Here is a 12,143-nt window from a genome sequence, read left to right on the forward strand (position 1 = left end):
CAATCCACTCCAGTACTCTTGCCTGGAAAATCCCATGGATGGAGGGGCATGGTAGGCTCCAGTCCATGGGGTCCACGGGGTCGCAAAGAGTCGGACACGACTGAGCGACTTCACTTGGACTAGGTGTCATTACATTTCTAGTGGTCACTGACCATTAAGAATGTTGCAAAACAACAGATATTGAAAATATAGCTTCCCTTGCATGGGAGTCAACAACATTTTTGCCCCCTGCCCCCCACCCCGGCACACACACAAAATGACTTCTTATTCGAAAGGGCTGTTGAGCAGCATCTCAAACTATGGGGAAGACAGTTTCCATCGGAACTTCCCACAGGCTTGCCATGTTCCTCTCTGTTTGGCATGTGTTTTTGCCCCCTTTCAATTGCTTTCTCTTTTTTTTTCTGCTTTCCAATGTTGTGTTCATTTCTGCTGTACAATGAAGAAAATCAGCTATATGTATCCATATATCCCCTCCACAGAGCACCACACTGAGTTCTCTGTGAGGTACAGCAGCTTCCCACCAGCTATCTGTTTTACAGATGGAAGTGTGTATGTGTCGAGGTTACTCTCCCAGCTCACCTTCCCCAACCCTGCCATCTCCACACATGCGTTCTCTAAGTCTGCCTCTCTTCCTGTCCTGGAAATGGGTTCATCTGTACCATCTTTCTAGATTCCACATATCTGCACTGATAGACTCAAAGCACTTCATGACATCTGCACAGAACGGTTGAGTAGGGGAAAGGCTGGATTAGTAGCCAGGATGGTGAAGTTCCTATTTGGCCTTCGTGTCAAATCAGCCAGCTCCCTTGTAGTAAGTTAGTAAAATCGTAAATCTGAGTACTGCAGGGAATAAGTGCCAGCCCTCACTCCATACAAATGCTTCTAAGGAAATGGTCTCCTGGTCCTGTTATGAGTGGGCCAGGTTTCCAAGTGTGGAATAAATGACTGGGAAATGAATTCTAGGGGCAATATTAGATCAAATTCTAAAACTTTGTAAAGGCAATGGACCTCAGCCAGTGCTTGAATAGCCAGGACATATTAAGAAAACCTCTTAAAAGGATGACCTCCAATGCCTCACCATCCCATCTTTCTCAGAGAAGTCAGAAGTGTGTGCCTTGATTTTCCCTAATCAATACTTAGCAGATTTCAGAATTGGTGAGAAAACTGCTTGCCTGAGATAGAGATTTGCAAGAAAGTCCAGCTAGACTACTCTTAAACATCCCTGGCCATTATTTCTCTTTCTATGCTTAGGCCCCTTATACCAAATTTTTATGTTCTGCTTTCTTAGAAGTCCACTAGGAAACCTCTATAGAAGTATACATACAAACTTATTCCTCTAAAGACTAACATCCTTGTTGAGTATTGACAGTGGGAGAAATGCAATACAATGAGAATAGGAATAAACAAATAGAATTTCATCTGTAATTTATTTTTCTATCACTCCCAAATTTTTCTATTTTGTGTTTGTTTTATAAGCTAAACAACAACATAACAGTTTTATATATGCTTTATAAATTAATGTGCATATAATGAGAGTGGTAACTCAGCTGGTTAAGAATCCACCTGTAATGCAGGAGACCCCGGTTCGATTCCTAGGTTGGGAAAATCCCTCTGGAGAAGGGATATGCTACTCACTCCAGTATTCTTGGGCTTCCCTTGTGGCTCAGCTGGTAAAGAATCCGCCTGCAATCCAGGAGACCTGCGTTTAAACCCTGGGTTGGGAAGATCCCTTGGAGAAGGGAATGGCTGCCCACTCCAGTATTCTGACCTGGAGAATACCATGGACTGCATAGTCGATGGGGCTGCAAAGAGTCGGACACAACTGATTGACTTTCACTTTATATATACTTTACAAATTAATGTATATATAACAAGAATATTTACTTACATTTTTTAATGGTAGGGTACCCATTAAAAAATTTAGACACATCACTTCTTAGCCTTTTGGCTAAGATCAAGTGTCAAAAATTTAGACACTAAAGTTTGGAACATATCTCCTTTCAATTTGTTGTTGCAGTCGCTTGGTTGTGTCCGACTCTTTGCGACCCCATGGACTGCAGCACGCTAGGCTTTCCTGTCCTTCTCTATCTTATGGAGTTTGCTCAAATTCATGTCCATTGAGTCGATGATGCCATCCAACCATCTCATCCTGTCAACCCCTTCTCTTCCTGCCCTCAATCTTTCTTTCCTTTCGTTTAAGTAGACAAGTTGTCTAGAAGGTACTCAGTGTCACCCTAGGAAGTCTACTGGGTGACCAAGTCTGTGAGTCTAATTTTTCTCACAACATCAAGGACTTTCCAGGGCTCATTCATTTTCATTATGAAATAGAGGAAATGAAAATGAGCCAACTCACAGTGAAACGATTTGAGGCAAATTTCTTCCCTGGGAATAAAAAAGATCTTAAAAATCTGCATGAACCATAAACTCTTGGCACAGGACCAGAGAGGGCTGGACCATCTTATTCTCTGCTGGAGGATCATTGGGGAAACGGCCACTTGGGTTGGAGATGCTCAGAGGATGCAAGAGAGAAGTCCAAGGTATGAGGTCTACCCTGGATGGATCTGCTTGCTTTGTTCTGGTTCCTTGACACATATCCATGGCCTTGGCTGTCTTCCTTTAAAACAGGAAGATTTAAATAATATGTTTAAAAATCTCTGCAAGCATCATCAACAATGTAAAGGTTAATTTTAAGTATCAGTTTGACTGTGGCCAAGATTAAACAGTATTTCCGGTATGTAAGTATGGGTGTTTCTGAATGAGATTAGCACTGAATGTGTGGACTCATTGAAGAGGACTCCTCTCCCCGCTGCAGGCCAGAGGGCCCCCTCTAATCACGGAGGGTCTGAATAGAGCAAACAGCAGAGGAAGGAGGAATTCACCCTCTGGGCTCCCTCCCTGCCTGCCCAGGCAGGATTTTTCTCCTGCCCTTGAACTGAGATCTACACCATCAGCCGGTTTCCCTGATTCCCCTGAATCACACGCTACTGGTTTCCCTTGAGGGCTTCCCAGGTAGCGCAGTGGGTAAAGAATCCGACTTCAATGCAGGTGACACGAGTTCAATTCCTGGGGTTGGAAAGATTCCCTGGAGGAGGGCATGGCAACCCACTCCAGTATTCTTGCCTGGAGAATCCTTTGGAGAGGAGCCTGGTGGGCTACAGTCCACAGGGTCGCGGAGAGTCAGACACGGCTGAAGAAACTGAGCATGCTACACGTGGCTTCCCTAGGTGACCAGCTCCAGCCCGGGGGAATTCTTCAGCCCTCCACAATTGCATGAGTCAAGTCCTTGTAATAGAGATCCATATATATATCCCCACTGGTTCTGTTTCTCTGGAGAGAGCTAACACAAACAACACTAAAACCCACATAATTCTATACTTTCTGCTATATGTACATGTGAAAAAGTTTTCACGGTGCCAGAAGAGGTCAATAGGAAACTTTCCCTGGGAAAACCCTTGGACCTGGGGTGGGGGACAAGGGACAGAAGGTTGGTTGTAAATAAGAAAACGTTCTCTTCAGTTCTGAAAGAAGAAGGCACAATTTATTTAGTCAAATTATTTTACAACATAGTTTTCATGGACAGTTGTCAACTTAACACTTAATATAGTTTAAAAGAGTCAATGATTACCTGCAAAATTATATATATTTTAATATCTAAAAAATATATTGTATATATAAGGCAAAAAATCCCTCGTATACACAAGGGAAAGTTTGGTTGCTGTTTTCCAAGTTGTGATGATTGTAGTTCAGTTATTTACAAACATCTCCAAAGCAGTTAACGGTTTAAAGGGGTTGCCTTGACTCGCTTCTGCTCATTTGTTAAATAATTACAGTGATTCTCTTTCGGGTAAGTCAGTGACTTCAAAGTCCTGTTCTCTTTTCTGCAACAAGTCACATTATGCTTTTTTAAAAACCAGCTATAAAAACGTACAAGCAGCCCAAATGTACAGATTGACAAAAAGATGTACAAATTACATTAAAAAAAAATAACGACTGATTTGATAGGAACACTGTATCTGTGACCGAGGTCAACTCGTTTCTTTACTCTTTTTCACTTTTTAATTATTTACTTTTAATACTGTGAGATATAGGAAAATAACTCTGCATAATTTATACAGTAAGTTGCCTTGTGGTTGGTGGACCCTGGACTGATCGTCTGACAAGCGCACAGCACTTGCGAATCTGTTTGTGTTTAGAAATCCCTAGGACTTTTCAAAGTACTGGGACCCACTGTCATTATTTTTTTTTTTTCAGTTATTTACTTCTCTGGCTTTTCAGGAATGTCTGTATTTGCATTAACATCTCTTAGTTCATATTTTGACTACTTCTAGACAAAATGGTCAGCCTAGCGCATATTTACTGCCCACTGAGAGGGATTCTGCAATGCCCGTGGCTTCTTAAATACACACTTGTTTCTTTCTGTTAAATTCCAGTTGGGTGAAAACTTCACTGGCCTTACAACCAATGTTCCAGTTGCCCTCCACTGAGTTAGGTCTTCCTAAGATAAGATGATAAGCTTCCTGCCTCTAGTTCACTAAGCCTCAAACCAGAGCATAACTGGTTAAGTCCATGATTCTTTATCCTACTGAACCCGTCAAGGTTCAAGATGAGACCCGTGTGTCTGTAAGAAACTGTTTTTGGTCCTAAAAATATAAATCTACATGCAGTTTCTTTCCCAGAACCATGACACAACCATTCCAGTAATCTTAAATATTCAACTCATAGGTTGACAGGAGATTGGGACTCCAAACTGGCATACTGGCCCATGGAATTATCCACCTCTTTGTTCAAGGTAGAGAAAAGCAGGAGTTACCAATGTTAAAAAAAAAAAAAAAAAAAGAGTTGTTTTTTAAGAACAGGTATAAAAGTTCTATCCAACAAGAAAGAGCATCCAGTTTTGATTTCTTTCCAAGGCCACGTAAGTCCAAAGGGAGGTGAAAGGGAGGGGCCTTCAGCGAGAAGGCCGCCGATGAGGAAGCCTCTAGTAGTAGCTGCCTAAGTGTGAGGGCACGTGGGTGTTGGGGTGACGGGGGACGTTGGGGTTAGGGTAGATGCCCCCCGTCGGGGAGGTCCAGTATTGTGACGCCGCTCCGAAGAAGCTGGAGGACGTGACGGGCATGGAGGACGGGTGGGGAGGGACAAAGTTCACCTTCTGTTGGTGGGTGTGGTAGGAAGGCATGTAGGAGATGTCGGAAGGGTACTTGTACATGGACGATTCAGTGGGATGCGGCTGCAGAGCCTGGGCGATGCCGTGGAAGTCAAACTTGTAGGCATACCTCTTGCCATGCACTTTGGTCATAATGTTCTTATCGTAGTAGTATCGGAGGGCCCGGCTCAGCTTGTCGTAATTCATGTTGGGTTTGCTCTTGCGCTCCCCCCAGCGCCGGGCCACCTCATCGGGGTCCGTCATTTTGAACTCTCCGTTGGTCCCCTCCCAGGTGATGCAGCTGGCGTTGGCGCTGTCCGAGAGCAACTCCAGGAGGAACTGCCACAGCTGGATCTGCCCGCTCCCTGCAGGAGAGAGAAAACAGAGGCTCCGCCTGAGAAATCAGAACCTGATCCCTAAGTGCAAGGGTCCACTCACTCTGGACAGGAACCCCAGGATCTCCTCTACAGTCAGAATCCACTTCTCACCCAGACTGGCGTAATCAGCAAGGTTAGATCTTTAGATAAGCTGCCCCCAGCCTGGTGAAATTCACCCAGAGCCAGCTGTGTGGCTTGGGGCGAGGCACGCCCCATCCCTTTGGGGGAAGATGCTTGCCTCTCTCCTTCTGTAAAGGCCTGAACCACGGTCTACTCCTTGTTCAGTGCTGGTCTCCCTGAGTCCCAGGGGAACGTGTGGACAGCACTTTAGGCTGAAGCAACCTGAACTGCTCCTTAGCCTTTGTGCTTGGCTCTCTGCTCTAAGTTCCACAGAGAACATGGGCAGAGAGAAAAGAAAAAAAAGAGGAGAGAGAGCTGGTGGCTTTCTCACCCTCTGAGCAGAAATGGCCTGGAGACAGGAGCAGTGGGACTTCCCTGGTGGGACAGTGCTGGCCTCGCAATTCCAAAGGGCTTATTAACTCACACAGGGGGTGCGCTTGGTTCAGAACTCGCTTGAGAGTTACCTGAATCACAAACCCTTAAAATACACTGTCGAGTTTATTTTATCTGCAACCTCTTTTAGGAAGCTAGGTAATGCTGCAATACCATCTAAAGTGAATACTGAGGCAGCTTTAGAATATGTATTCACTGAGAGCTGGCTAGAACTTGTTCCTTGCCCTTCCCACACCCACCCCCTCCATCTTTCCCTGCTGAAACTTATCTCAACCTCAGTGCACATACACAGGGCTAAAATGTTTGTGGTCCAAAGGCATCTCCAGCTTATGGATATCGTCACCACCTAATGACAAGCCCTGTTCTCTCCTTGTGCACTAGAGAAACAGGGGTCAAACAGTTCAAGGAAAGGCATACATGTCCCTCCCCGGTCAGGTGTCTGAACCGAGGACACCTTAGTGATCTCATAAAACTATGGAACATTCTGGAACACAACCTCTCAGGCCAAAATAAACTCACCAGGATTGGCTAGGCGACTGCTGGTTGGGCCCAGGATCTGATATGGATCTAAGGAGACAAGAAAGGAAACTTGCTTCACTGTTATGAAAAATATAAAAATAACAGCATTAACAATAACAATACCCCTAAGGGTTTCAACTTTTATTTCGATATCATAGAAAAGCCTGATTTCATAAAACTGCACTGCTTTTACTTGCAAACCTTAAAGATCATGATCAGAGTTATGGTCTATATCCCTGTTATTACAGAAACAACATGAAATAGTGAGAGTATCATTTTTTCCTATTTAGTGTTTAAAATTTATAGATGATGCCATTACCTACAACAGAATAATAAAATGCATTTGGAAAGGAGCTAGCTGATATCCAGTCACATGAATAAGGTGAAGTATAACTTATTAAAAGAGCTCAAAGTCTAACAGTGTCTTTATAAAGGTCCTACAACAGTCTTTGTAAAAATTTATTTGTTTGTTTATTCCTGACCATGCCATGCAGCTTGTGGGATGTTAGTTCCCTGATGAGGGATTGAACCCACGCCCCTGCAGTGGAAGTGCTGAGTCTTAACCACTGGACCACCAGGGAATTCCTTTGTTGCTGTTCAGTCACTCAGTTGCGTCTGACTCTGTGACTGCATGGACTGTAGCCTGCCAGGCTATTCTGTCCATGGGATTCTCCGGGCAAGAAAGCTGGAGTGGGTTGACATTTCCTTCTCCAGGGGATCTTCCTGACCCAGGGATCGAACCCACGTCTCCTGTGTCTCCTGCATTGGCAGGCGGACTCTATCACTGAACCACCTGGGAATCCCTGACTGGTCTTTAATAGCTCTAACTATTACATGTCTCTCTTTTTCTGATGCAGCATAAAAGACACATGCCTGGAAATCAAGTAGCCTGATAATAAATTTAGCTGATAATAACCACTGAGTTATTATCAGCTAAATAACTCAGTGGACAATCTCTGGGTATTGCTTTTCTCCTCTGCAAAATGATAGGTTTGGCTCTTGGATTCTCCAGTTCCCTTCCAGTACAACCTTCTATGATTTTAAGCTTGGAAATGTTGACACCAACCAACCACAATTTGTATTTTAGCCATAAAATGATTATATATTTATACACACACACACATATATTTGAATTTCTTTTTGTAAGATAACATCTCTTTATTTATTTTGGCCTCACCATGTGGCATGTGTGATCTCAGTTCCCTGACCAGGAATCAAACCTCTGCCCCCTGCAGTGGAAGCATGGAGTCTTAACTACTGGACATCCAGAGCAGTCCTTAAAATGATTATTCTTAATACCTCAGTTTACATAAAACTTATATGATAGTTTAGCCATAAAAGAAACCTTTGCAATACTGACATAGTGAGGACTATCTTCTTCTTTTCAGCTGAGATCATGGTAGAGAGCTGGATCACAGCTTGTTGACGTTGTCATATGTTTGATACAATTTTACAGTTTCTATATAATTATAATTTTAAAAAATCAACATGATTTAGGGGTTTTTGCTCACAACCACAAATTAACTTTGAAGAGTCCTTAAGACCTCTCGATCTACCCCTTTCTATCTATATAGTATGACAACTAAAATATTTTGGGGAAAGGAGATCCAACCAGTCCATTCTGAAGGAGATCAGCCCTGGGATTTCTTTGGAAGGAATGATGCTAAAGCTGAAACTCCAGTACTTCGGCCACCTCATGCGAAGAGTTGACTCACTGGAAAAGGCTCTGATGCTGGGAGAAATTGGGGGCAGGAGGAGAAGGGGACGACAGAGGATGAGATGGCTGGATGGCATCACTGACTTGATGGACGTGAGTCTGAGTGAACTCCAGGAGTTGGTGATGGACAGGGAGGCCTGGCATGCTGTGATTCATGGGGTCGCAAAGAGTCGGACACAACTGAGCGACTGAACTGAACTGAATTTGGCCACCTGATGTGAAGAGTTGACTCTCTGGCAAAGACCTTGATGCTGGGAAAGACTGGGGACAGGAGGAGAAGCGGGCAACAGAGGATGAGCTAGTTAGATAACATCACTGACTCAATGGACATGAGTTTGAACAAACTCCCAGAGACAGTGAAGGACAGGGAAGCCTGGCGAGCTGCAGTCCACGGGGTCACAAAAGTCAGACAGAACTGAGCGACTGAACAACAATGTCTAATTTTGTTGTTGTTGGGGACTCTCTAAATCCTCCACGTCAAATCCTCTCGGTCTGACTTGTGTTTCACAGTCAGCAAGTTCTCAGCCTTCCTGAAGAAATGCAGGTCAACTTTCTACTGCTTATCTTCAGTGGAGATGGAAAACCAAGTCTGTTCACCCAAAGCAACAGCATTTTCAGAGCTTACTCTAAGCTGTGTCCCAAGAGAGACTGAGCTGGGCTTGGGAGGGCACACATGGCAGTCTTCAGATTCATGAAGAACCTTCACAGAGAACAAGAGGAAGACCTTCCACAGGGCAAACTGGAAAGCTTGAATGGAAGATACAGCACTGGGGGGGACTTTGGCTCAAATGGTGGAATTGAGCCTGGTTAGGTATTGAGCTCCCTGGTGGCTCAGATGGTAAAGCGTCTGCCTACAATGCGGGAGACCCAGGTTCGATCCCTGGGTCAGGAAGATCCTCTGGGGAAGGAAATGGCAACCCACTCCAGTACTCTTGCCTGGAAAATCCCATGGATGGAGGAGCCTGGATCTGTGGGGTTGCAAAGAGCCGGACATGACTGAGTGACTTCACTTTCCCATAGCTGTAAGTATTCAAGTGGAGATGATGCGGCCACAAGACTGAGGTGTTACAGGAGGATGTGGTAGACCTGGACGTCTCTAGGTTCCCTTGCCATACGAAGAGTCTCCAGTTCCATGGATTTCAAAGTTGCTCTGCCTTAATTGTTAAGGAGGTTCATTACAGGGATGGAAGAAGGTGAAGCTACTTGGGAGTTTGGGATGACAGCTCTGTTATTCCCCGAATCCAGCTGTGTGGCTTCTGGCAAATCACTTCCCTTCTTGAGATCTCGGTTTCTTTATTTTACAACATGAAACATGTTAATCTTGAGGTTCCTTTCACCTCTGATATGACATGATTCTCTCTACATTCCAGGGCTAGGTACGCCATGCATAGATCTAGTACAGTGTCAAATATAGGATTCTATGAAGAAGAGTGATGACAAACACAAGATACTGTCTAAATCCTCCCCTGCGGACCACGTGGCACCAATGGCCGCACAGCAAGCAAAGGAGGGTTCGAACATCAGGGACAGGTACCTGGTTGGGGCCGCTGTTCAGTATTCTTACTCATCGTTTGTGCTCCAGCAAGGGGGGGACCTGAGGCAAGAAGAGAAATATGGTAAGTGGAGCCATTCTCCATGAAGGGGAGGGAACGTCTCATCAAGCACATCCCCACCGAGCAGGACAACTGTGCTTTCCCATTCACTCCCTCACTCAGTCACTCTACTCATTTATTCATTTCATGTTATAAATATTTATCCAGAATCTATGTACTGGCACTGTTCTCGATGCTAGGGACCCAGCACTGAGCAAGGGGTTCCTGCCAGAGCTTACATTTTAACGGAGAAGACAATGATAAACAGCAATAAATATGTAAAAGGAGCATGTCTGGTGGTATTGGGGCTGTGGATTTCATTTTTAAATAGAAAACCGAGAAAGGTCTTTAATGAGAAGGTGGCATTTGAGCGCCAGCCTCCTGCTCCTGTGTCTCCACGTCTTGTGAGCTCCCCTCTTTGTGGCATCTCTTAGTACACCCTTCCTGCTCCTGCCATCACATCACATCTCCATGTTAGAGCTGTGTTGCTTCTTGCACCATCTTTGGTTTCATCTGACTGGCATCCTCACCACTCCTCTCTCTTCTCACTGACCCATCAAATGCTATTTAGCCAGTTTAATCTCCATAAACCACTTTACTCCACCATCCAAAAACCTCAGTGACTCACTGTTGACTAAACCACTGAGGTCTATGGTCTGAGCATCTTTGAACCCTTTCTTTACCCTTCCAGACTTTTCTTTTCCTTCGTGCACCCTAAACTCCAGGAACCCAAGTCCTCCCTGACTCTCAGACATACTGACCTTGGTGTCTTTCCCTGACCCCACCTATCCTGGGAGGGCATCTTTCCCATCTCTCTGGGTCCAAATCCTGCCTCTCTTTCTAGAACCAACTCTTATGACTCCAGGTCTCCAAGGTGTTCCTGAGGGCACCCAAAGAGAAAGGGGTGTGTGTGTGTGTATGTGTGTGCATGTGCGTGTGTGCGCGCTTGACTCCTCTCCCCTCCTGGAGAGACTGGTCCATGCCTGGTTCACCATGTGAAACCCACACTGCCCAGGGCTGGAGGCAGAGGAAACAGATAATACATATTATTAAAGGGACTTGTGGCTATTGCTTGGGCATTAATTTTCAATCCTAACCTCTTTCTTGAAAGAATTCCCATCACCATTCATTTCTGTGCTTGATATTTCACTCCTAGAGACAGCAAGATTTACATGTTCTGGTCAGGACTTTATGAATCATTCTTTCCCCTGCACTCTTCACAGGAGATTCTGGGTCAGATTTCAACACAAACTGATGTCATACCACTAGCATCTCCTCATCCGGTTACCACCCCACCTCAACGTTCCATGAAATGAGGTAGAGATGTTGGTATGATTATATCTTGACAATTAGGGAAGCAGGTGAAGTTGTGGAGGGTCATTATTGAAACTTAAATGGCAGAATCCAAATCCAGGGATTTTTCATTCATACAGAAACTTGTCCTAAGAAACGTGACAACTTCAAACATTCTAAAGCCAAATGCAGTGAAACAAAACTCAAAGGTCTGAGTGGAAATTCCCTTATCTTTCTGGGACTAGGTATCACTCACAGGTTCTACACTGGCAATTAATTTTGATGTCCATTCAAAAAGCAGAAAAAGAAAATGCTCACTCTTCTCTTCCTTTCTCTTGTGACACTGTTCTCCACCCAACCCTCAGAAAAAGGTTTTCCTCCCAAAGAACAGAGTGACGTTTACTTACTTTTGTTGAGGCCAGAATTCATGTTACTGCCCCAGCCTCCTCTCCTGACTGAGTCATAGGAAGGGTCTAGTGGAAAAGACAAATAGAGATACATCAGCCTCAATAGGTATGGATTTGAGCAAACGCCAGATGGTGGACAGGAGAGCCTGGCATGCTATAGTCCATGGGGTAGCAGAGTCAGACTCAACTGAGTGACTGAACAGCAACGAAAGCATCTCCTACTCTTCAGAAAGGTTGCCTGAAGATTATCTTTTAGTGATACAGAAAAATTAAATTTAATTTAGCAATAACTTCAAGCATCACTAAATTCCAGAAGTGCATTTCCCTGGGGCAAATGCGGACGAACGGAAGGAACATTGACACACTGATTGGGAGTCAAAGGGGGTGGAAAGAACCCTGAATTTGAAGTCACAGGGTTGGTTCAAGTTCTATCCTTCCACCATTTGTAGTGAGACCTTGGATGAATCCAGACATCCTTGGGCCTCAGCTTTTCAAAATATGTAATTAAGAGTCTTCCCTGGTGGTCCAGTGGATAAGACTTTGTGCTCCCAATGCAGGGGGCCTGGGTTCAGTCCCTGGTCA

At 44.5% G+C, this 12,143-nt stretch overlaps 1 protein-coding gene across 3 annotated transcripts in view; it reads right to left on the minus strand.

The window, feature by feature from the left end:
* Window positions 1–3,592: 3,592 nt before the first annotated feature.
* The window catches only part of FLI1 (Fli-1 proto-oncogene, ETS transcription factor), a 131,199-nt gene continuing 122,648 nt past the window's right edge, over window positions 3,593–12,143 (minus strand). For 2 of the 3 annotated variants that reach the window (XM_068976055.1, XM_068976057.1), the window contains exons 6-9: window positions 11,562–11,627; window positions 9,804–9,863; window positions 6,553–6,600; window positions 3,593–5,508 (exon numbers count right to left, since the gene is read on the minus strand). In XM_068976055.1, coding sequence (XP_068832156.1) covers window positions 4,979–5,508; window positions 6,553–6,600; window positions 9,804–9,863; window positions 11,562–11,627 — 704 coding nt within the window. In that variant the 3' untranslated portion in view covers window positions 3,593–4,978. The remainder of the gene's footprint in view (window positions 5,509–6,552; window positions 6,601–9,803; window positions 9,864–11,561; window positions 11,628–12,143) is intronic. The other variant, XM_068976056.1, reaches the window with a different exon arrangement.

This window comes from Capricornis sumatraensis, chromosome 8 (genome assembly GCF_032405125.1).
Source record: "Capricornis sumatraensis isolate serow.1 chromosome 8, serow.2, whole genome shotgun sequence".
Classification (NCBI taxonomy): domain Eukaryota; kingdom Metazoa; phylum Chordata; class Mammalia; order Artiodactyla; family Bovidae; genus Capricornis; species Capricornis sumatraensis.